Source organism: Streptopelia decaocto (assembly GCF_964273445.1).
Source record: "Streptopelia decaocto genome assembly, chromosome: 7".
Classification (NCBI taxonomy): Eukaryota; Metazoa; Chordata; class Aves; order Columbiformes; family Columbidae; genus Streptopelia; species Streptopelia decaocto.
In genome coordinates, this window is record NC_138661.1 from 10,730,716 (window position 1) to 10,756,678 (window position 25,963).

Genomic DNA, 25,963 nt, shown 5'->3' on the forward strand with positions numbered 1-25,963 from the left:
GTGAAATCCAGCAATTTCAAAGGAGTTTGGCCTTTCCTGTGGAAATTCAGCACTGATCACAAAGCACGTTTAGGAGTTTCATGTTTCCTGCCCTAAAAAAGTGTCTTAGTGAGTCTCCTGCGAGAGTGCGACACGTGCAGAACGGCAGCCTGTGCGTTGTGCAGCGAGTGTGGGAATGAGGGTGAGTGTGGATGCCGATGTGATTTATGGCCAAAGAAAACACGACTGTCCTTTTTTAACTGTGTGATTTTAAGGGGCACAGGTGAGCCCAGAGATTTACTTTAGAAACACTGATCTTTTCTGGTGCAGCTGCGCTGTTGTAGACCTGAGCTACCAAATTCTGAAGCTTGCTGGTGGATTTTAAGGACCTTTTGCTTGCAGTGCAGACATGGAGTTGACAGTTCACAGGAAAAGGGAGGCAGGAGGTGGAATTTGAATAGCAAAGGGGTGGAGACTTTATCCCAGGGTGACTTTATTGAGCAGAATGAGTGCACTGAGGACAGGCTGTGCCTTGTTTAACCTGTGGACACATCTGAGGTGTGTTTACACAAAACACCTCCCTGGTGCACAGCTCTGACATGCCCAGAGGGAGGAAGAACTTGGTGAGACAAGGGACAGTTTGAGCAGTCACACAGGTCATGGTCCACGGGAAAAGAATTGCCTTGGAGAGACTAGAGAAGTGCTGCAGATCGCTCACCAAAGGTGAGACTTTTCTCTAAAACCGTTGAGCATTTGTATAATCTTGGGAAAGAAAAACACTGTTGTGTATGACCAACAGTGCATTTTTCAAGGCATCTCTTTTTTTTCTCTAATTAAATTTTCTTGAAGAAGAAGTAGTTAGCCTTCACTTAAATGCAGATTGGGAAAGTGAAGCCTCTCCGGATAAATTAAAACTGCAGCTCTAGAGATACCTGGGTTGGTCCTTGAAACTGTTGAGATATTCAAGTTTTAGATGAGACATTTATTCTTATGGCTCCATTCTCCTGTATATTTTTTGAACAGAAACAGCATGCCATGCTGAAGATTGTGTACACCTGCCACACTCCTTAAAATAGATTAAACTGACATGCCAGTCTACATATAAATGGCAGAAAAAGGCCATGCAAATTAGGATATATAATAGAATCACAGTTTAAACCAGGATACAAGTGTTGCCATGGTCTGTGACAGGAGTTATACTGATTTTGGAAAATAATTAGCACATTTTCAAGGTGCATAGTCTTTTTGTCTACCTTCGGCTGTAGAAAGAGACAGAACTGAACAGAAAACCAAACAAATCCTCCGACCATCAACATATGGTTTGATTTGGATTTTCCTTTCTGTAAAAGAACCTGGATAAAAGCAGGTGAAACTCCGAAGAAGCTATTAAATAAAAGAAACTTGAGGCAAAGAGGTATCTGAGGTTGAAGAAAGGTATGTATTAATCCTGCAAAGGTTGTTGAGGGAAGAGGCAAACTCTGAGATTATCTAGTGAATCTGTGGAGAGACAGATTGCTCTTTTCTTAGGCACCAGCGCAGCCACATGGGTGAGTGTTTCTCTCCTCTCCATTTGATGCTCCTTTAGCTTTCTCTCGAGCTCCAGACATGTCTGGTCTGGGAGATGCTACGACTGAAATCCCTTGGGGCGGCAGAGGGTGTGGTGGTTGCTCTGTCTGCTGAGGGACAGGGACAGGACCCTCCCAGATGTCCCCCTGCAAGGGAGGGGAGTCACCCCCTTGGTGACTTCACATCCCTGCGATGGGGAGGTCCTGGCAGCTGTGCCTCGGCACTGGGAGTGAGCTGCACACACCCTGTGCCTTCCCAAAGGGTCATGGCCTTCGCTCCTCCTCTCAAGCAAGTCGCTCCCTCCCGGTGAGTCACCTGGGGACAGAGAGCAGAGGGGATGTCACTTGGTTCAGGGGAAGGAAGGTGGTGACCAGTATCTCTGAATGCTGGTACCCATTTACTCTTACCTTCCAAAAAGTGCAGAGGCTGCTTTCTCCTCCAAAAACCGCAACCAAAACCTCTTCTCTCACAGTTGGATGACTTCATGTCTTTTTCATGCAGTGCTTATGGAACTTGTTTCCTCTCTTCTTGCCAGAGTGAGGAGCCTTGGCTGTTCCACAAATACACCACGTCATGGTTTTCCTTTTCCCTCCTGTATTTGGTCTTCATGCACTCCATGGAGCATTTTAAATCTTTTACTCCTCTAATTTCGTTTTCTTCCTAAACACGGAATAGAACACCCAGGGGTAACTTTCTGCCTTGATACCTGTATTTAAAAAAGGAAAGGTACAGCCGTCAGCAATAGTTCAACATTTACAAAGCTCCTTTCTTTGGTCTATTAGTACTGAATATCTAGACTGCATAATCAGTAAATGAACAGCACAGACGTTGCATATATATCTCTGAGGCTTCTTTGGTCCATCTTTTTAATAAGGATAGAAAGCCCACATTTAAAAGATAGGAAAGTAGATAAGATTTGATTAGAATTCTTGATATGTACGGTATCTTCCACAGCACATAACTCAAGAGATCATAGAAAATAGCTGTAGGGAGTTCCTCAGCTCTCTGTTGAAGTCGTTTTACTCAGTCTGGAGAGCAATCATGCAGACTCACTCCTCCTGCCCAGTCACCGCTTTAGTTGGGACTTGGACAGGCACACTTTAAATCTGACTATTTTATACATTCTCTAAGGAAGATATATTTATTGCATTTCATTTATGAATTAGAAGATAATGAGGTAGAAAATACTTTGGGAAAAAACCCAAAGTGATGGCTGCTGATAGCGAGTCCTAAAATTAGAATAATTACTGAAGCTAATACATTACTAGAGACCCACTGTAGGATGCCAGTGCTACAGGATGAGGAATATACCCAGGGAAGCCGAGTCTGTGATACTTGTGAGCTTCCAGGGAATACATGAGTGCATCTGGAAATGAGATTTTCACACTTGCTAAAAGGATGCTTCCAGCTGAAGTATATGAACGATGGCAAAAAGCTTCTAGAGATGGATGTTTTGTCATGCTATATTGTAAACCATCATATCACAGACTAGAATCAGAATGGAAAGGACTTCTTGCAGATTTCCTCTGTGTGTACACGCAAGAGAGCAAGTTTACCTCAAAACTTTGTGATACTATAGTCATTACTTTCATATTAAAATATAAGCTTTTGTCTTAATTTTAGTAGTACCAAATTCCAAGTTATTGTTTTTCAATTTATTTGAACTGAGATAGTCCTTAATTTCTTTTTCCTTTGTATTTTCCTGCTACAATATAGTCTCGTGTGATCGCTTGACAACTATTGATCAGTTATATTTAATTTAGATCTTTTAGCATGTTATTGCATAATTCTTGTATTTACTTCATGCTAAGTATTGATGTACAGTCAGCTTTAGCTGGCTAGCTTTTGATAAACATTTTCTCAGTTCAGAATCATTTCAGTAACTAGTTTTAATGTAACCTGAAGTAGTTTTTATCTGAAGGAAATTAAAAGCTACCGCAAACTGTTCTGAAACAAAGGAAGATTATGACTTAGGGACACATTACCTGCTGTAAGAAGTCATCAAATGGCTATAATTTACAATAGAAGATTGTTTTAGGGTATTATTTTGTTCCTTATAGTCTCTCTGAATACAAAAAGGATTATCTTTGCAACCCCAGAATATGCCTGATTCATGTACAGTGACAGCAGAAGACTTGGCTAAAATAGCCAAGTATCCTGAGGCACAGAACATGGTCTTCAGTTCTCTTATTCTCTTTTATTTCATGCTGGAGGTGAATTGGGGATGTGTTGTATATTTTATCTTTTTGTGGATTAGTGATTTATGGAATTGGGATAAAAAGGAACTGCTGGACTGGAGAGGCTGTGAGCGCTAGCAGGCACTTACACAATAATAACCTTGGACATTGTCTTGTTCTCCCCAGGTTATCATAAAGAAAGCTAGAGGCTAAGGGAAATTTGTATAGGCCTACACTATAAAGGGCTGGCTGCAGTGTGGTTTTCTACCTGTTAGTGTCAGGAAAAGGAGGTGTGAAGCAGGAATTTTCTTGATTCAAGCAGGGGTGGGACAGCTGCAGGAATCTGGAGCATATGGTCCAGGTTCCTGTGTTATCTGATAGAAGAACATGGGGATCCACCAGCAAGGGCTGTGGTCTGTAACTCTGAATTGTGTCAGCGGCTAGTGAAATATCAGCTAAGCAAAATAGAAAGATTGAATTCCATCTAGACACACCCAGTATTGAGGACTGTAGCAGGCACCCTAACGGTTGTAATTAAACATAGTTTTTACAAGCTCCAACCAATCTAGAACTCAGCCAGGTTTTAAAGTACAGTAATCCAAGGGCCCATGTGAAGGGTGGGATGGTTCTTTGTAACCCTCAACAAAATCAGGAGTTGTGACCTTCCCTAGAACACCTGGTTGCACACTTAAGGCCATTTTTGATGCTGTGTAAGGTTCAGATGCTGTTGGACACTGTAAGCAGCTGAGAACATTGGTTGTGTTAATTTGCACTCGTGTGGTTTCTGTCTGCCTCACTAAACTTTGAAATAAGTCTTAGTTCTTAGAAAGGCAGAAGGACACCTGCATTTATTGCAGTTCTTAGATAGGATCTTACTTCATTTGGTATAGCGAAGAAGTTTGGCTCAGGAAGGCCAGGCAAGAGAAACACCACATTTCACAATCCACCACTTCTGTTTCTTGCTTCTTCACTTTGTTATCTGTGGAAAGGGTAGTGACAAATAGTGCAACATGTCATCTTTGTCACTGCACAAACATTAGAAACAGTGGAGTTCCAGAAAACTTCTGAGATATGATAAGGTTGAAAAGTGACTTGCTAGGCAAACAACAAGCGGATCTTAAAGCAACAGAAAGGGCAAACAGACTTACTGAGATGAAATTGAGCTGATCTTAAGCTCTGGAGAAAGATGCATTTCCACATTCCCTGTTCCCCATCCCCATTGTGAGTAACACCTTGGCATAATGACTGTCATATTGTTCTAATAATTGTTATTGTAACTTATATTCAGCCAGTATGTAGTTATTTACATTGGTGTTTTGACTGAATTTTAACAGAATGCAGATTTGATGAGCTAAAACTGAACCAGCATAATTAACACCACCCAGGAAAAAAAAAAAGCAATAATGGTGAGGTTAAGACAAGTATGAATAGAAGGAACAATCCTTCTCAGTCAGTTCCTTGGAAGTGATTTCCCCAGAGCAAGGGGGAAGAACATCTGCAAGGTGAGATCACCATGCCCCAGGGCACAGCAGCCAGGGTCTCTGCAGAAACCTGGGCTGGGCAGGCTGCAGAACCAAGGAAACAAGCCACAGGCTACAGCATTTGGGGGCAGGGGATGAAAGACAACCCCAACATCATCAAGCAGAAGAGGATCAGTGTTGTAGACCTCAGTAGATGAAAATAGACTTGTGTGGAGGGCAGCATCTTCTCCAAACCACCTCAGTGCAGGTAGATTTGCTAATGCAGCTCAGGCAACAGGAGCAGTAAGAAAAAAAAATCTAAGAAAGGTATTTCTGACTCGTTAGTCAAAAGCAATGTGATGTTTCACAGGTTATTTTCTCTTTGGCCAACAGTCTACATAACCCTTCAGACCACCTTCTGGTGCCACAGGTACTCAAGGATGCAGAACTGTTCTAAGCTCATGAGTGCACTGCGCTCTGTCCCCAGCCCTCACCTCCTGCCAGCGAACAGCTGTGCTGGTCACAGCACCCTCGGTGACCTCCATGGGGCTGGTCACACAGCTGCAGAACAACGTTTAGGTTTTTTAAAGAGAAGCGTGACCTTAAAGAGTTTGGTGGCGGGTTTGCTCTATGATTTACTGCATGGGGGAGATACACCAAACCAAATACCACTTACCTTCTTTCCAGGTGCATGTATTTGTTCACGAAGCAAATCTTCAGGTGTCTTCTTTCCCTGAGGACTGTTTGCTCCAGGAGCTGTGTTTTGAAGCTCCGGAGGCAAACTCTCAGGTGACGAGCATATCCGTCGTGATGCAAACGTTCAGGGTTCTTCTTCCCCTGATAACCATTCACTCTGGAGACTGTACTTAGAGCTCTGAAGGAAAACTTTCAGGGGAGACCCGTAACCACATGCAAAGTAGACTTTCAGGAAGCAAAATTTTTAGAAAAAAAAAATTAACGGAGTAAACCAGCAAGCTGGGTACCTGCGCAGAGGTCTGCCCAAGCATAGAAAACAACACTTTTACATCTTTACAGAACGTTCATACCAAGATTCAGTCCAATAGCAAAGTTTCGCGACCAGGTCCCTTGCTGCCCATTGGACTCCTTTTCCCTGACTCCACGTGGGCCTTTGTTTTGCTCAGTTGTAGACATCGTTTTTGGTCCATATCCTTGAAGGTGCTGTTTTGTCTGGATAAATCCTTCCTTCTCAGCAAAGTGCAAAAACAGGGCCCACTCTCCAGATGTCTGTGATGTCTCCGGGTTAGCCTTGGATTGTTGTTTTCCCAGCAAAATGCAAGCTGGACTTTATCTTGCAGACATTTAGTGTAGTCTGCAGTTGCTTTTGGTAAATACAAGTAGGACCTTACAGCTTAAAGTTTTAGCAAAACTAGTCTACCAAGTAACATGAATCAAAGAGTACACTAAAAATCATACAACCCTGTATTTCTAAATTATCTGTTACATTTGGTGTGCACCTACTTAAGCTAAATGATTAATATTGAACTTGAATTGGGCTCATCCACTGACCTGTGAGTAGTAAAACCATTGCCATACAGCTGACTTATTTAGCAGGGAGAGCTCAAAGTGGCTCATCCAGGCTGTCGTATTTATAGAATGAAGTGGTTGACTCATAGTCAAACTGCCTACAGTGGGAAAAGTCTGCATGAGACTCTCTGCGCCCACAAGCCACCGGCGTTCAGTTGCTGTTCTGCTTCCCTGCGGGTCTCCTGGCAGGAGTTCTTGGCCTGGCTGTGGCTCAGGCCTTTCCCTCCTCTGCAGCCTGGACCAAAGTGCAGCTGGTTTGGCTGGGGGGGTCGAGTGCATCCACCACAACCTCAAGCACCTCTGTGGGTGCTCATCTCTGACAGAAATGTTTTGGTCTCATCTACCCATCAGAAGAAAGGGGAGTTGAACTTGTGCAGCCCAGCGTGCGGTTCCAGAGTCTGGTAACCACTGCAGCACTTGTATGTAATTAACGGCATCTGTTGCCCATCCTTGTGTCCCTTGTCACCATAATCAGTGACTTGTGAGGCCACAGGCTGAGAGGAACTGATGGCACAGCAGGTGTTCAGACCTCAGCATTCTCTGTCAGTACATCAAACACAGCAGAAATCAACCAACCAACCCCTAAGTGTTTTTCTAGCTCATGGTCAATCATTGTGAATGCTAGATGTATACCATGCCTCTCAGCTAACTCTGGTTACTATTATTTAGTTTAATAACCAGTAGTTAATAAATTATCAATTAAGACTGGTTGCCTTTTAGATAGCTGAATTCACTAAGTATATGAATCCTGCCTCTGAGGTATACTAATTGGCATGTGACTGTCCACAATATTAAAATGACAAATTAACAATTTAGTTGAGTATTTTAAGTAGAATGTTTTTTCTAGTCTGATGACCTATTGTCTTGATTAAAGAATTTTTATAAGATATCCCCTTGGAATTTTGTTCAGACTATGAAGTGTGTTAGGGCATAGGAAACAGGGTTCAGCTAGGACCTATTGGGGACTTAGTTTACTTGTGTTAAGCTCCAGTAAGGGCTGAGAGCTCAGAGTGTTAAACTGGGTCAGCATTACATGTGAAATAATACGTTGAATGAGGTAAGTGACTGTGATGATTATTATTTTCAAATCCTTTTCTTCCGACCAATTGTAGTTTATTTAAAGAGCTACTAGTTTGGTTTAGAATTTAATCCCCTGTGTTGAAGCCCAAAAGATTTCTGTTGGCTCATTTGCTGCCCCTGAATGGTGGCACAACCCTCTGAGTTTTGTGCACTCTGCGCCATCACTCGGCTCATGACTGGAGATGTTACGTACCGGTGCCATTATAGACCCCCGGGGTACACAACTAGTGACAAGACTCCAGCTGGACATCATGTTGCTGGTTACAACCCTTTGACCTTGGCAGAGCAGCCAGTTTTCAGCCCACCTCACATTCCACTTTCCTCCCCCATACATTAGGGGTTTGCCTGTGAGGATGTTACGGGGACAGTGTTGAAAGCGCTGGGAAAGACAAACCCAACACCCCCACTGCTCTCCCCTCACCGCTGAGCCCGTCAGCCAGTCACAGCAGGCTAGCGGGTTGATCAAGTGTGATAAATCTGTGGTGAATGCTCCTAATTGCCTTTTTCACCTTCACGTGTCTGGAAACGGCTTCCAGGTTTGTTTGCTCCACCGCTTTTCCAAGGACTAAGGTGAGGCAGACCAGCCTCTAGTTCTTAATCTCCTTACCTTTCTTGAAGGATAGAAGTGACATTTGCTTTCCTTCACTCCTCAGGAACCTTCTCCCTCTTGCCAGGACCTTTTGAAGATTATTGAGTGCCCTCAAGTGGTGTCAGCCAGCACCTGTGGGTCCAGCCCCTCAGGTCCTAAGGATGTCTTGTTTATTTAAATGTTCCCTAACCTAATCCTTCTCCAGTTAGAATAAAAGTCCTCCTTGGCCCTCACCTTCCCATGAGTGTCTGGGATTCCTGAAGGCAAATATTACCAGAAAAGACCAAGGTAAAGGTGGCATTGTTAGCTTTTTCACATCCTTTGTCAGCAGGCACCATCCAGCAGTGAGCTCCTATTAATCCTTTTGCTGCTGATTCACCTATTGAAGCCTTCCTTGTTGCCCTTCCCATCCCTCTCTAAATTCAATTCCAGGTGGCTCTTGGCTTTCGTAACAACATCCCTGCACTCTGACAGTGTGTCTATATTCATCTTCTGTCACCTTCTTCCACCTCTTGCACACTTCATTTTAGGATTGAGGTTGCTCTGGAGTTTTTATTCACCCATGTTGGTCTCCCTCTACATTTGCTTGGTTTCCTGCTCATTGGGATGGACCATTCTGGAGCTCAGAGCAGGTGACCCTTGAAAATGGATCCAAAAATGCATAGGTATTTTTTAAGAGCTTCATAATTTTTGATGGATGATGCAGCTAGACAATCAGCCTGACTTCTGTGAGCCAACATAACATTCACCAGAGCTTCCAAAATGACTGCAGGAAGATGAGTTGCTAGACTTGCTCTTATGACACTTCTTTTCTGTCACATACATCTCACTATTGGTTGCACATAACCGTGTTTTTCTTTCCCACGACTATACAAATGCTCAACAGTTTCAGAGAGAAGTCTCACCTTTGGTGAGCGATCTGCAGCACTTCTCTAGTCTCTCCAAGGCAAATCTTCTCCCGTGGACCATGACCTGTGTGACTGCTCAAACTGTCCCTTGTCTCACCAAGTTCTTCCTCACTCTGGGCATGTCAGAGCTGTGCACCAGGGAGGTGTTTTGTGTAAACACACCTCAGATGTGTCCACAGGTTAAACAAGGCACAGCCTGTCCTGAGTGCACTCATTGTGCTCAATAAAGTCACCCTGGGATAAAGGCTCCACCCCTTTGCTATTCAAATTCCACCTCCTGCCTCCCTTTTCCTGTGAACTGTCAACTCCATGTCTGCACTGCAAGCAAAAGGTCCTTAAAATCCACCAGCAAGCTTCAGAATTTGGTAGCTCACGTCTATAACAGCACAGCTGTGCTAGACAAGATCAGTGTTTCTAAAGTAAATCTCTGGGCTCACTTATGCCCCTTAAAATCACACAGTTAAAAAAGGACAGTCTTGTTTTCTTTGGCCATAAATCACATCGGCATCCACACTCACCCTCATTCCCACACTCGCTGCACAACGCACAGGCTGCCGTTCTGAACATGTCGCACTCTCAGCAGCAGACCCACAGGGGTCATTCAAACCACCCACATCCCCACTAATACAATTTTTAGGGCAGGAAACGTGAAACTTCTAAACGTGCTTTGTGATCAGTGCTGAATTTCCACAGGAAAGGCCAAACTCCTTTGAAAATGCTGGATTTCACAAGCAGAGGAATATCCAAGGCTGGTGTAACTCCTGTCCTTGATCCCCTATGGCAAACCTGGGTGACTAAATGTCCAGGTTTGTTGCTTGTTTTTAATAATTATATCCTTTTCTCTTTCACGGTGCAAAAGTGTTAAGAAAAGTGTTCATCGTAACAACATAATTCTAACAATAATCACAACAATATGATTGTAATATAATCATAACAATCATAATAACAATATGATTTTACTGAAATAACTGTAAAGCAAGCACTCAGTAAAGAATCAATGTAGGAAGCAGAGATAACATTAATCTTATGGCAACATCTGCGTTCTTGGAGTAACAGCTGGTATAGTTAATGGAAATACCCTTTTAGGCCAACTGTGCTTGGAAAAGAAGTAAAAATGGAAGGTGAGCTGGGAAGAAGTCTGGGCACCCCAGGCACCATCTGACTTGCAATAGTCTGTGTATGTTGACATCCACAGCAGATTCTCTGTTCCCTAGTTCCCCCACCAACCTCTACAGCAAAGCTTCATGGGTGGCTGTATGTGTCCTTTATCACATCCAGCCAATGAGGTACATACATCTTGTGTCTACAGGGCGTTTCAAAAAGACAAACCCAATTTCAAACAGCAAATGATTTGAAATTGGGTCCATCTTTTTGAAGCACCCTGTAGTGGAATCCTTTTGGCAAGGTAAATCTGTATTTACACAGTGCGTCTGCACCCTGGAAGTCCTCCACTTCCTACAGGAGACCTGAGGGCAGACAATCCCGCTGTGCCTCCACCTCCTTTCAGCTGCAGATCCTACATGAGCAGAGTTGTGAGGCAGGAGAGGAGAGCAAGACAAGAAACACAGATCAGGGATCCTGAACAACTCTTGGTGCAGACTTAGTTAAATGACATCTCGCTCTAGTGACCATCCATGTTATGTCATTCTACTATCGCTGATTCCAGAATGTTTCAATCACAGATGGAATTATTAGACTGATCTGTCTGTAAAAGGATTTGTAAACAATATTCTCCACCCTTATGCCAAAAGGAAATGCTTGGTAAAGGATAAAAACAGTCATTCTTTCAGTATATTTTTTCAGGTTCTGGAGTTCCATAGGGTAGGGAGTCTGACTTCCTCAATTTTAACAGCTGTTGAAGGATCTGCCTTCCCTGGAGTTCTGATTCCTCTTTGTATTTGTTTATACATTTGATTTCTAGCACAGCCTCTGGCAGTAAATTTCCAAATTAAGTACGTGCAATGGCTAAAAAATTATTTTGATTTAAAACTGCTACCTGATTTTATTATATCTGTGGGAGAAATGATGAATAACACTGAATGCACATGTGTGCTCAGACTTGAGAAGCACCTATCAATACAGTTTGTCACTTTATTGTACTACTGGAGGCATTCAAGAGGGTTCATCTGTTTATAGATTCAAATATTTCTACCTTGGACTCAAGTGATGGAAGAAATACATAAAATGTGGATGATTACTACTAAATTGTGGTAAGCAAAATCTTATTCTGCTAGATGTTGGTGAGCACCTGCAGATAAAAGGAATGGCCTTTGTCTTGTGGAAGTAACCCCTGAAAGGCTCAGGCCTGACTGGGATCAGGTCTATAGCCACACAGAGACACTACTATTTTACAACACTTCTCCCTCCAGTGCTACTATTAACTTTGAAGGGAGAAATCCTGAAACTGTTTACCTTAAACTTCTTTAAGTGACTTGGCAATACTGTTGAAATGTAAATCAAACAAGAAAATACAACTGCTGCTTTTTATATTTTAGTACTACATTTTCAGCTGGCAATAAACATTTCCCAGCAAGGCTAACTTGTAAAACGTTCTGTTTCCTTTGAGGATAATCTGTCATGTATCACATGCATGTGTACTATGTACCCAGGAAGAAAACAGGAGCTCTGAAAGGTAATACACAGTTCTCATTTCTCAGCTGACCAGAGGCAGGTTATGTGTTATTGGGCTGGGGGGGAATTAGCATTATCTACTCCTCTCATCATAAGGACAAGAGTAGAAACCTTTCCATTTCCTTATGACATGAGCCCTTACAGAGTATCTCGTCTTCACCGAAAGCGTCACAACATGCAGCGGACGTTCAGAGGCGAAGCAGCAGCACGTTGGTAACCCCACAGCAGATGGCAGCACGGGCACGGGAACGGACCAGGACACATTAGCCACAGAATTAAAAGAAAATAAAAAAAATTATACATATCCTATTCCTCTCAACTCTCAATTTCACTATTGCTTATGAAGAATCATGGTAAGTTACATTATTAATATCACACTTTTGGTATTACCAAGTTAACTTTTCCTACAGAAATTCCCATCGTTAATAGGCAAATCAAAGATTTGACATCCTGCCCATTTCTTTTGCCCCCAAACACATTTAACTGCAACACTCAGCTGAGAAATACTGTTGTCGAAGCCACGTGAGACGCCATTTTTTCTATTAAACCTATCCTCACTATATAAAGTATGATGGTGTATAATTCACAAGGATTAGTAAAATGGTTCTAAGGAAGCACTGCTTATAATAAGCCACTGCAATTTTCTGTTACGACGTTGCCCCTCTGCTTAAGTACAGCTTAAAATAATTTCTTAGTCTAAGCATCCCCTTATTTTCCCAAGTCTGGCACTTTTTTTTAAATGGTTACCATTGATTCTGTCTATTCTTCAGAGGATGACTGGATATCACATGATTTTCAAATCACAGAGTGAATACTTAAAGATTAATACTTTTCCATGTACTGTTTTTGTATTCATTTATTTTGTGAATACAATCACATACCATTAGTAACTAAGTTTAGCTTTTATTAAGCATGACTGCACAAAAGAAGAGACAAATGCATTTTATTTCACTTCTGCATTTTATTCTGACAACACTGACCTCATTTTTAGGACTACAGATCTCACAGGTAAAAATAAGAGAAAAAGATGAAAAAAAAAGATGCCATGAATCAGTAATTTAAAAATGTTCTTCTGCCATACAGGAAAAAAAAATCTTATATTTTGCTGTATGAAAAAATTAATGAAAAAACAGTATCCAGTACATGAAGTTATATTTTGGATATGAACATAATCTAGATCATCAGTTTCTTTTGACCTCTAGTTTTCGGTTAAGAAAAACCCCAAACAGCTTTGTTGTATGGCTTTTTAAAAAAACTAATGCCGAAGAAAACAGGAAAATGCAACTTCCAGTTAAAGACAAAAAATCATGCCCTGTGGCTTTTGAGCTTTTAGATAGAAAATGAACAACTAAACCTAGATTTGCTTTGTCTTTCATGTACCTTGTGATAAACCTGCTCAGAAGTATTATTAAAATGAAAATTGCATCCTGCTTTAAGTCAGTCTGTCTTATGAATGAACTTGTCTGCTCTAGGTCAGCCAACCTTTGCTTTTTTTAAAATACCCAAACCTTTAACATATTTCAAACTGTGTTTTGTTACACTTACACTAACCTTAGGGAACAGTCTTGCAAAACAGATATCCAAGGGTTATATAGAAGAACAAAAGTAATTTTAAAACTAGTTGTAGTATCTCTTCCTCTCCAAGACTTCTAGAAATACTTAAACATTCAACAGAACAAGCTTATGTATCTGATAAAGATCATCTCCTCTTTCATGCTGCTTGTCCGACTGGTCAATGATATCCTGAGAATCCACCTAATCAAAAGAAGCAAGACGAAAGTCAGAACATATTCTTAACGCTGTTTTCCTACATAACATGGTTAAGGAGGAGTTTTGCAGAGTTTTGACAGTTTCAAATCATACAGGCACTTCAGTTCCATGCCACACATTTCAACATTAGAGCCAGTACTATGAAATGCTGTATCTCATGGTTTGCCTGAGTCAGAATAATGTCACAATCAGTTCCAACGCATCACAGGTAGTATTTTACATGATAGTGTACGACACACGTCCTGAGATTTTCTCCCTGCTACATCTGAAGTCTGCAGATCCTGATGCAAGGCCTATACATTAACTTGTTATAAAAAGCTAAACATCAATACAACTGAATAGGAAATTATCTTCATAATACCAAAGATAACCGAATTAGAAATAAGAAAATAGGAACAGTTGGCTTAAAGCAATACGTCAGGACACACTCTAACGCCCCAGTGAATGCCCACTGGAAACGCATGCCCTTGGGGCTCATTCACTGCTGTCAATCTTCTCAAGTACAGAGACCCAAATCCCCATTTATTCGCCTCAGGGAGGGAAAGGCACAGGGAGGGTGTGTGTAGAAATCTTACTGCTGCCTTCAGTAATTCTTCACCCCCTTTTAATTAAGAAAATGCACTTGTTCATCAGGAAATCTAGTGGCAAGCAGAGGCCCTTAGAGAAAGAAAGGTCAGATTTCTAGCAGAGTAGGAAGCCAGACTTTTCAACTTCACCAAACCTTCTTGGATTCTGAGAAAGCCGCCCTCCTATCTGATCCCACCACATTCATTCTAAAACAAGCCAACATTGCTGTCTGCTTAAAAGAAAAAAGCCCCTGAAAGCTCAGCAACCCAAACCAAAACTAAAACGCATGGCATTCAGATAAACCCCAAACAAGAAAAATTTATCAATCTTTTTCTTTTAGGGCACAACTGCTTAATAGAAGAGTACAAAATTTTAACTTCCAACAAACGTAAAGTGACCTTTACAATCTCTCTCAACTTAAAAATCATGAAGTGTTCTATTTGAAAAGACTAAATATTTGTATACACAAAATAAAAAACAAACCAAACTACCCAACAAACTAAATAGACTTTACAAAAATAAGGTATCAATAGAGGATAATGTATCCCTTAAACTCTACTCTGCAGTGTTTTCAGTCTCTTTAAAGTCAATAATTTTTTGTTTGTTTTTCTCCCCAGGCTCCAAAAAGACATCCTCCCAGCTAACTGTACGGGGCTACTCTAACTTTTCCTCTTAAAGAGAATTATCCTTACGGCCTTACCTGATTCCATGCATATGGCTGCTCATACCATGTAGGTGCAATTATCTCTCGAGGTTTTGATTTGCAGATTAAGCTGAAATTACATTAAAATAGCCTCAAATAAATACACTTGTATATGATTAATTACAAATACAAGGAAATTTGTACATTGAATACAGCTGGGCATTTAACAAGGTGTCCTTGCTGAAGAGAACCTTAAATTTTCTTGCTAATCTCATCTGATTCATTCACTTCTCTGTACTTTGCTCCTCTAGTGTAAGAAGTCTAAATACAAATTTTCACAGGGACACTGTGTAACAGAAGGTATTTTCTTACAAATAAATTATTATTATTTTTAATTTACAAAGTACTAGAATGTGCAGCTGTCATTTATTCTGCATGTTTTATGCATGCTTACTCACTAGAATGTATAATACAGCTATTTTTAGTGTATTTTGTTTTGCATGACAACTCAATTACTATAGATGGTCTGTCTGCTCCAGTTATTTCCTTAAGCTGTACAAAGTACAACAGTACAGTAGACTTTAATTAATTCTGTCTGGATGTGTTTTTCAAACACTCATTTTAGCCCTAAGTAGTGGTGACATGTTATAAATACAATTAGCTTTTGAAAAATGCAAAAAAGTTATTAAAGACTTCAGGCTACATTTTTACATATTTACTATTATTAAAATAGTTTTTTTTCCAAGACATAAAGCAAAGTACAATCAGAAAAACATACTCAGAAGGAAGAAAGATTTTGCACAAAGAAAAAGATGACATAATGACAATAACCAGATTGTCTCTTGCTTCAAAAAGGTAAAAAAAAATGTGGCTGCAGGATCGTTGAAAAAGAATCAGTGGAAGCACAAAGATTTGGAGGGAAAACATTACCACAGAAATGTATAAAATCCTACAGGTGAAAAAGCCCAGAAGGCTGACAAGGATGAGTGAGTCAGTCAGCACCGAGGAGCTGAGCCAAGGGGCTGCACAGGCCGCTCCTCCCCTCCCAACCGGCCAGAGGAGTCTGAACAATCAGCCCAAAAACTGTCCTGAAACAGCAGCAAGTATTCACATCTAAACAAACAGCAGCGACATTTTTGTGCCTTGAATTTGGCGTGTTGGTGTTGACGTCCAAGCACGAGCTCCTGCCACAGTCGCCTCCAGAGGTTTTGTGGTTTGCTCCATTCTGCCTGTCTGCGTTCCTTGGCCTCTCCCCACACTCATTACCACGAGTCACACAAGCCATCTTCATCCTGCTTTGAAGTCTGAACGCGGTACCACACGGCAGCGTCCAAAGGCAACACACACACCAACTGGCCTGAAGTACTTGGACACAAACAGGAAATTAAATATTGCATCAGCAGCACACTTGGCAGCCAGTATTTTACCAAGAGCTTTGCAGACACGAAACACAAACAGCTTGCCGTCAGCCTGCACTGGTTCTCCTGTAGTTGAAAACACAAGCAGCACCTCTGAGGTACCACCTTTGTGTAGCTGAACCACCTCTGCCTGGAAGAACACACAACCCGCTGCAAACAAGCTGCCACATCTCAGAGAGAAACGCAGCCGTGCCGCTGGCAGCACGCACGGTGTGGCACCAGAAATAATCACCTGGCTCCCTGCTCACATCCAACATGTCTGCTGGGCAGCTAACATCTAATGTGTATCTCCACATCTTCCGGATAGTTTATGCTCTTATTTCCAGTGCCTCAAAAGGGAAGGCTGACTCCCCCCTGCACCTGTTCATTTATTATGAAATGCATCACGCTGAATTTTCTTTCAAGTTTTAGAATAAGAAATATGGCACTTGCTTTCAACTGTCAGCATTGTAATAGTTTTTTCACAGCTGGGGAAAAAAGTCAGCTGAGCAGGTACATTCAAAAACAAGAAACACCTGAACACTCAGCATGAACAGCTGCTCTGATAATAATTTTGATAATCTAAAGGGTAGCTGAGCTTAAAAGCTGCTGATCTTTATCAGATGAGGAACTGCCTGACTTTGGCATAGTTACTTCAGGAAAGCTCTATTTGTGGAAAAGGTCACGTTTCCTAGAGAGGAGGCCAATACTAGAGAACAGAACATAACTCTGAACTCAGAGCTAAGCCAGAGCTCTTTCTGATATCTGTTCAGTACAGAGCCAGGCAAGGATGACAAAAGTCTCCTGATGGTACATATAGCACTAAAACACACACTACATTTACAAACAAGGGAAGGTTTTTCACAGCATGCTCAGCAGTGTCAGACATTAGAAGGAGCTGTTACCAGGATATTTCATTGAACTGGGTCCCCTGAACACTTCCCACACACCACAAGCTGAAAAAATTCTCAAGACTGGCTGCACTGACTCACAACAGCTTTTTCAGAACCACTGTTTCAGTTACAAGAAGCAGGGAGATGTGCTGGAAAAAAGTCATGTGGCCTGACTGCAATTCATAAATTAACCTGGGACCTCCACCCGTTAACTTGGCCAACACTCATCCTACACAGGGCTGTTGAGGGAGGAAAGGCAGCACACACAATTCAAATTTAACGTACAAGGAGAAATAATTCCAAATCCTTCTGCACCCCTGTGTCATAGGACTTCAGTAGCTTTGTCATGGGTGCACAAAGCAAAGATACATCAGAACTAGTATCCTGCAGAACAGGTTTTACAGTCTAGGTTTTATGACTCCTTAGCAATCAGTCTTCCCTGCAGAACCAGTGCTTCCACAAGAAGTCTGAAGTTGTTGAGTGTACTTCTTTATAAATAAACAAAGTAAATTAAATGTATCATTAAATGAGAACATATATTATTTCCCCAAAGCCTAATCTGAGCTATGCTTCAAGCAATCATTTATTTTGTTTTTGCTGAGACTCTGAAAGAGATCTTATTTCTACATCATTATTACCATAGAAGTTTCTGACGAATGCTTTCCTGCAGCTGTGTCATTTTGTCTTGTGCAGAATGCGCCGCACATTCTCGGAGCAGCTCATTAATGGCTATCCTTAGGATGTTTATCTGTAAAAATACCAGTGAGAGAATATAAAGCACTCTAAACCAGCACTAGTTCTGTATTATACTGACATGAAGGTGGCTGTGGCACCCACATCACCAAACTTCAACTGGAATATTATATTAGCATAAGCAAAAACATCTGAAACTTTAGAAAAACTTCTTCCTCCAAATGTATTTCTGCTGGTCAACTATATTAATGTTCAGTCACTTAATATCACAGTCTTCAAGGTTACCCAGATATGCCATAAAACACAGAGGCTACCGCTTGCCTGGACTTCTTCCGACACAATTTATTCTCTAAAAGTTTTAAAGGTCAGTTCATAATTTTCACATGCACAATAGTGTGGTGGTACCATTCTGGCTAAGGTGCCACGAATGCAAACATCACACACACCATGTCAGTGCCTTCAGAAAACAACAGCTCACAGATATTTGCACCAGCATTTTCACTGCATCCTTAAAAATCCTCTAGAAACCCCTGGCCATCACCTGATGGAGCTCCTTTGTACACAGAACTGATCAGGGCATGGTCCTTCACCGTCTAAAGCACATGTCAAATGCAGCTCAGTGTCCTGCAGAGCAGAGGACATGGGCACACCTCCTCTGACAGATCTCTGCCTATGAGTTGCAAAAAGGCTGTAATGAGGAATACTGGGGGTTTTATTGTTTGGTTGGTTGATCTGCTCTGGGAGAATCAGCTTGACACAGATGATTTAACAGAGCTGTAAAACCAAACTGAAGACCGCAAACCAGTAATGCTGGGCTGATCAGTAAAAACTACAATAATCTTAAGAACATAACTAAAAAGTATTGCTATCTGATTAGTGAAAAATCTGTGCTTTTGTTTTGAAAAGGGTACAATGTATTGTGCTATAGTACTTTATTTTGTGTATAGAGGGTGTAACCTTGGATTCATATCAGAAAAAAGTTATAAACAGGTAGTACATTAAAAAAAAAACTCCAAAGCCATAGATTAAAACAATTTTTTCATATTAATTCTAAGACTTAAACTCTGATGCATGGAATTCTGCTTAATTCTCACTATAGTGAAAATTCTTATGCAGGTTTTACCTCTGTTATGTCTTTGACTCCAATATGCGCATCAAATGTCAGCTCCATGTCATTTTCTGGAAGTAGTGGAGCCCCACAAGTCTGACTCCAACCCAAACCACACAGAACACCAGTAAAATCCTTTCTACATTTATCAACCCTATAAGAAAAAAAGAAAACAGTCTCACCTAGAGACAAAGAAGAGACAGACTTAAATGAATTTGTCTAAGCCAGCTGAAGCAATATACAGGTGTTTTAAAGAAGCTAAAAACACCTGAGAGGCATTCACACCTAGTCATACTGCTTTTTAAAATACAGCGATGAAATAAAACTAAAGTTCTGGTTATGAAAACACAGAACTTAAAAAGAAAATAATACATTTGCAAAATGAAACTTTAAGGAAAGCCAGCTTCACTATGTTGAAATGACAGTTCACAGATAGAAGAATTTAAAGAAAACACCATAGTAATGCAACTGCCAGAACTCAGGTTTCAGAAGAACCATGCGAGTTCCTCTCCTCATATAGATTTAAAAATTGACAGTTCTACAGTTCACCTTCCTTGGCTTCCAGCACAATTGTCAGGAGCTGTATGGCCTTGTTGATATATTGAAACCTGGAGAGAGACTTTTTACAAGGGTGTGTAGTGATGGGACAAGGTTAGCTGTAAGGAAGACATTCTTCCCCATGAAGGTGGTGAAGCACTGGGACAGGCTGCCCAGAGGAGCTGTGGATGCCCCATCCATGGAAGTGTTCAAGGCCAGGCTGGATGGGGCTTTGGGCAACCTGCTCTGGGGGAAAGTGTCCCTGTCTGTGGCAGGGGGTTGGAACTGGATGATCTTTAAGGCCCCTTCCAACCCAAACCATTCTATGAATATCATGAGGGTAGAGCGTTTCATAAGCACATGAAACAAGTTATCTTAGCTACATACTATACTAAAACTGATAAAAGATACAAGAGTTACATGAACAGGAAGAGAATACCTAAATGATGAAAGCATAGAAAAAAAAGTCACCAATTTGTAAGGGTCCAAAAAAACCCAAACAACAATCAAACAAAAAAATCCCACACCACTTCTTAAAACACATGAATACCTGAGTTCTATAGCAGGAGCGAACAGCATGCTGAGCAGTGCAACCAGGCCAGGAATAGGAGGCATCAAAGATGTTTCCTCCAATATCACAGTAGATCCTGTTGCCAAAACAAACCCCAAAAAACTAAAGAGTATCTATTGAAAATGAAACCTCAAAAAGACATAACGTAGAACTACAGTGAGATATTTACTTGTAGAACTATTCATTGAAAACTAAAAGTGTAGAGAAACTGTCCAAACGTTTTTATTGAGCATTACCACTTGCATTTGCTGATAAAAAAGCAGCAACCAGCAATTGCTGAAATGGATCTTCTGGAGCATCATGGACAACAACAGAGTTTATGCTTTCCTTCATTATGAAAACTCTTCTGGGGAGGAAATAAGAAATATTTTCAACATTAAAAAAAACAAAAACGATACAAACACGTAAAAAAAGACTATTTTAAATTCACAATGCAACCTCAATAGATAGTGGTTACTGGCTGAAGATTACCTGAATACCATTTAGCAGGTGTATGTATAATAGGTAATAAATAATCTCTCCGTAAGACATCACAACACCCCTAATAAAACTATTCTTAAAATTTTACATAGCAATAGTGTACGTATTAATGTAATTCAGGCCTGACTACTTCAGTCTTTTCAATGAATAAAAATTCTGTAAAAATCTGTAAGAGTAACTAGGATGGCTTTTGCCTATTTATTGAAAATAAGAACTGAGAACATGCCTATACATCACAGTAAAAGTCTCATACCTGAACTGGGATGCTCTGGTCATACTGTAGCATTTAACCTCATAAGGACTGAATGGGCCACAAACTGTTACCTTTGAAAAGGGAGAGAACAAATGATATCCTAGTTAGCCAGCACCTGGGTCTCTCCAAACCAAAATCCTTTATAAATGAAAATATGTTGAGCAACACTGAACTGATAAATTGATAAACAGCATTTTCATTTCAGCCATCTAAAAAAACTTTGCTTGTTGAGGCACCTAAACAAAATGTATTTTCATAGGTACTGGGGACTGACAACTTTTGTCTGTCTTAAAAAACACAAGCTCAGACTTCACAGAGCACCTAACAAAATCAGATCATTTTTGTTTACATGAGCTGGTCTTTAATCTTGAAAATATCTCACTTTATCAAAGTGAGTAGTTAAACAGGATTATTCCTGTGGGTAAACTGCACATGATTAGGCACCTGAAAGCCTGAAATTCTGTCAGGTCTGAAATGGGAAAGAATTGTAATACATACGATGCTTAACTTGTAATCGGAATGCAGAACAGGACACACATTTCATGTTTTATTCTATCTTACCAGTGACTAGATATTTCAAAATACTTAAGAATAAATTCTGAGTTTGGAACTGGCAGTGAAAGAAACTCCCACTGTTTCATGATTATCAGTTACTGGAATGTTTGCTGCATCACCTATTCTAGCTGCTTACCTATCGCTAGCTGAGGAAAATGATTGAACATGGTCATAATCTTGCAGTAGCTTATATAATGAAGATTATCACATGTGGAAACATTGTGCTCGGTTGTTTAGTTTTTCAATTTTATCTTTGTTCTGTAGAAGTTTAAAGTGCTGCCTTAGAACGTGTTAAAAGAGTCAGTTCACTCAGCTCTTCGGCTATACTTAAAACTTTGTTAAAATAGACTCATCTGCCATGGTAGTCACATTACGGCTTTCTACCAGCAGAAGGTAGAATGAACTATGAAAGGCATCAAGTATGGTTTGGTTATTAAAGGTACTTTTAGTGATCATCTCGATTATAACAAAGTAGGGTCATATAATGACATACCAAAATCACCACTCAAGTTACCTTATGGGTTGGTGCACCAGATTTATTGTCAGAAAACAAGTTTAAAGATCTTTCGATGAGATGCTTTTCTTCCTCTTTTGAAGGTACAGGCATTTTCCCTCCTTCCTGTACTTGATCAAAAAATGCCTCGAGGAAATCATGGCTTTGCTACATAATAATGGAAAAGTGTTAAAATCATGACACACTTATGTTTTTCAAAAATTTTACAAAAAAAGGTGATATACAAAGAACATGGATACTCACATACAAATACAAAAAACTATGTTCCTATCACCTTTCAGATTATATGAAACATTAAAATGGAAGACAGTTAAAGCTATGAAACAGTTGCATTTTTTCAAAATTTCAAAAAACAGTGAAGCAGTTCAACTGATGCCATTTTCTCCTGGGAAACAGCTCTTTCAAAGGTGTCTCAAAGCAGCAATGCCACCAGCTAAATATGAATTATGCACACATAAAAATACATTGTCCCATTCAAGTATTAATCTTGCCTAATTCCCATGGCATTAGTCAAGACTTCAGCTCAACTTCTTGGGACTTCAGACAGCGTGAGCTGAAATAAATCAGTGTACAAAAAGCAGAAGCAGCTGACTCAATACATACTTTTGATTCGTACGATTCTTCCGCCGGTTCAGCGAAACATTCTTCAATAAGCACATCGCGAATGTTCACAAGCTCACTGCACCTCGAGTAACGGAAGACATCCACGTACAGAACGCTGTGCACCACTGAATACACCTCCACGAGAAGAGAGTAGCCATTGACTAGCGAGGCAAATCTCTGGCTGGCACTGTAACTCCACCCCTCCCCACACACAAAGGATTTTGCAGATGGACGCATCTTGCGTATCTTGAATTCTAAAGCCTAAAGCAAAAACATTGAAAACAACGCTTGCTAGAGTACAGAATCAGCACAAATTCTTTCATATTCTCAAACTGTTTGAGTTAATAACTATAAATGGCTTCATAATTATTGCAGTGGCATATGTTCATTCCTAGGAATGCTGTGAAGCTGCTGGCATAATTCCTTTTCCATCGTTGGCAACGCAGCTACACACTACATTTCATATCACTTCAATATTGTACCTAAATGCTAAGGAATTTGAGCAAACAGAGCATAAATAAAAGATAATTGGGTGTTAATTCACCATCCACATGAAAGTATTAGGAGCGCGAAGATGTCTTCTCTGGAAAAAACTTTACAATGCACATTTCTTCTCAACTAAGGTAACAGAAAACTTGGCAAGACCATTGCAGCTATTCTGTCCCTGGCAGGCAAGAGTAATTTAGTTTTCATTTAACCTCCTTCCACAAGCAGTCTGTAATTACATCTTTGAATGAATTTACAACAAATTTACAACAAAACCCCTATTTTTTTTCTAGCCGGTCATTAAAATTGGCCATTAAAAGATTAGGCCTCAAGTGGAAATACATTTCCCTCTAGTACATCTGAAGAAAAGAGAAAAAGGATGTTTTTTGCCAAAATTAAGTCTACTCATTTTTTAAAATCAAGTATAAAAGAAAGCCAAACAAAATTAAACCTGTCAAGACCTAATACAAAGAAGAGATAAATAAAATAAAACCATACTTCTCATTTTCATCATCAAATGCTTCAGAGAACAGGATTAATGTGATACACCTGTTTCAATTAGCTGAAAAACATCTGAATGAGGACTGAAAAGCCAAATTTCACTTGAAGGCTCTAGTTATTTTGGTTGTAAATATAGCTCAAGAGAATCATTCTTCTCTAAAAATTAGCTATAAAGTCCCTCAGCTTTGTGTTACAGATCACTAGTTAATTATCAAGAGAGTTCTGTCTGAAAAGATCCAACTAAAGCCAGGAGTTCAAAGAACAGCAAAGCAGCACAAGGCGAAACCAGAGATTTCCAGCTTTGTGAAATTCAAATCTGGTATCTCCTACATATTTGTCATGTCACTAATGGTGTAGCACTTTTAGTTGGAGTTTTGATGGAGCAAAAATACCCTGCCGAGTAACTGTACATAAGATACTTGCCCCTGCAGACTTGTGCCACGCTGACAAGGAGGGATACTCTGCTGCCTCTTACCTGGAGTAGGAGCAGCCAGGTTTAAGCAGAGAGTAACAGATTAAACTAGTCCTTAATAGTTTCTCCTCTCTGGGCTGTTTTCTAGGTTGTATAAACCTCTGACATTTGCTCAGAGGTTCTTTAGACTAAAGCAAAGCTGATCTGCTGCTCAGCTTGTCACTCCTGAGCTTTGCATATTAGCGGGCAATAGAGGAACCGGAACAACATTCTCCTTCTAGAGAGAAGTTCTATTTCTCACAGAACTGATGGACAGCAAATAAACCGACAACCAAAAGCAAAATGTGGCACAAGGCAGCTGTCAGAGCCATTTCTTCTCATCTTCTGCTGTTCCTGTGATTACAGGTGGGAGACAGATCTCACTATGTTGTCCCCATAGAAACAGGATCAGTTCAAATATTCAGTTAAAATTAAAAAAAAAAAAACAAAAAACACAAACCAAAATACAAACAAACAATGTTTTTTACATCCAGTCAGGCAGCAAGGTAAGGCTTTTTTCTTTACGTCCCACTCTCTAGAAAATGACCCTAAAAACAAAAGGCTGGATAACATTTCCCTAGAATTAAATACAATGCAATCCAGTCACACACAAGAATTACTACTCTGTGCAAACATACCTCTGGAAAACATTTATCCACCTGTTAGTGAAGGTGATTTGTATGTACTCCTACTAGTAAAAGAGATGGTACTTCTTTATTATTCTGAAAGGCATTATGATTGGAAATACTCTTCTCTTTATCAGACCAGACATGAAAATATTAAGCAACAGCAAATACCATCACCCCTACCTGGAAAGGAAGCTCTCGAAGACAGCTTGGAATCTCTTTTAATCTGTTTAAAGGCACTTTTGATCTATTGCCATAATCCACAAAAAACACCTGGAAAAAGAATCAAGGGAAAAAGAATCAAGAACATTTGCAAAGATTCCGTAACATTAAAAGTGCTACTTTTAGTGGCAAGGAAAGCGACAAGCTAAGTTTAATAATTACAGTACAACACAATCTTATCAAGTGAAATGGAAGCAAATTCAGAATCTGGAAAACATGCAAATGAAGTCATGTCAAAAATTACATGTCAAATTTTATCATGTATTATTTGATCCCTTGGCTTAAACATCCACTGGTAATGCAAATAACCTGCTAAATCTAGAAAAGGTAAATTCTCTGAAAGGCTCTAATTCTCTCCCCACAATTAAAACTGTATGACCTTGCTTTTTAACAGTGAGTGATACTACCTGATAATTGCTTTTACATAAGCAAAGGCTAACACAGGTGACTGTTAATAAATGCAAAAGAGAAAGTGATGAGATTAGCACTGTTATCCACTAGTTTTCCGTGACTTTAAACAGATGACAATGTTCAGTATTAATGTTAGAGTGGTAACACCCAGTTCTGTTAAGAAACCAAGAAATTCAAAGGAGGAATGGGCTGTGCGAAGGTCAACCGTCAATCACACACACACAAAAATCTGTCCTTAACTGCTGAAAAGTATTGGACTGAAAAATGAAAACCAATCTTGAACTGTGGCACTAATTTCCATTCCTGATCTTGGCACAAAAAGCCAAAATGTTCTGATGAATTTGCTGATGATACGTAACTCAGGAATATAAACACCGATACAAAAGAGATCACACTGAATGGACCTCAGAACTCAACGGCAATAGTGAAAAAACAAATGGTATGAAGTAAAAGATCATATCCTCTGGAATTTTTAACATTTTCTGCTATAAAAACACTGTTTTTATAAATTCTAATTAGTTGGAAATTACCAAGGAGACAGAACTGAGTATAAGATGCCAGGAGGTGGCCCATGGAAAAAAGCTACGAAAAGGCAAATGTGGCATGTGCCACACATAGTATTTTCAAATGCAGGGGAGAAACACTGTTGGAAGAGGAATACTGGCATGATTGCACAAGCAGAGGCAGAACTCTAAGTACAGCAGCTTGCGTAATTCTGCTTGTGAGGTCAAAACACACTAGAAGACT

The 25,963-nt window shown here is 40.2% G+C and overlaps 1 protein-coding gene across 1 annotated transcript in view; it reads right to left on the reverse strand.

Moving 5' to 3' along the window:
• Nucleotides 1-12,921: 12,921 nt before the first annotated feature.
• The window catches only part of TDRD9 (tudor domain containing 9), a 58,316-nt gene continuing 45,274 nt past the window's right edge, over nt 12,922-25,963 (reverse strand). The window contains exons 24-33 of the mRNA XM_082058538.1: nt 24,767-24,856; nt 22,520-22,780; nt 21,917-22,063; nt 20,848-20,918; nt 20,351-20,460; nt 20,094-20,190; nt 19,022-19,160; nt 17,844-17,953; nt 14,973-15,045; nt 12,922-13,690 (exon numbers count right to left, since the gene is read on the reverse strand). Coding sequence (XP_081914664.1) covers nt 13,595-13,690; nt 14,973-15,045; nt 17,844-17,953; nt 19,022-19,160; nt 20,094-20,190; nt 20,351-20,460; nt 20,848-20,918; nt 21,917-22,063; nt 22,520-22,780; nt 24,767-24,856 — 1,194 coding nt within the window. The 3' untranslated portion in view covers nt 12,922-13,594. The remainder of the gene's footprint in view (nt 13,691-14,972; nt 15,046-17,843; nt 17,954-19,021; nt 19,161-20,093; nt 20,191-20,350; nt 20,461-20,847; nt 20,919-21,916; nt 22,064-22,519; nt 22,781-24,766; nt 24,857-25,963) is intronic.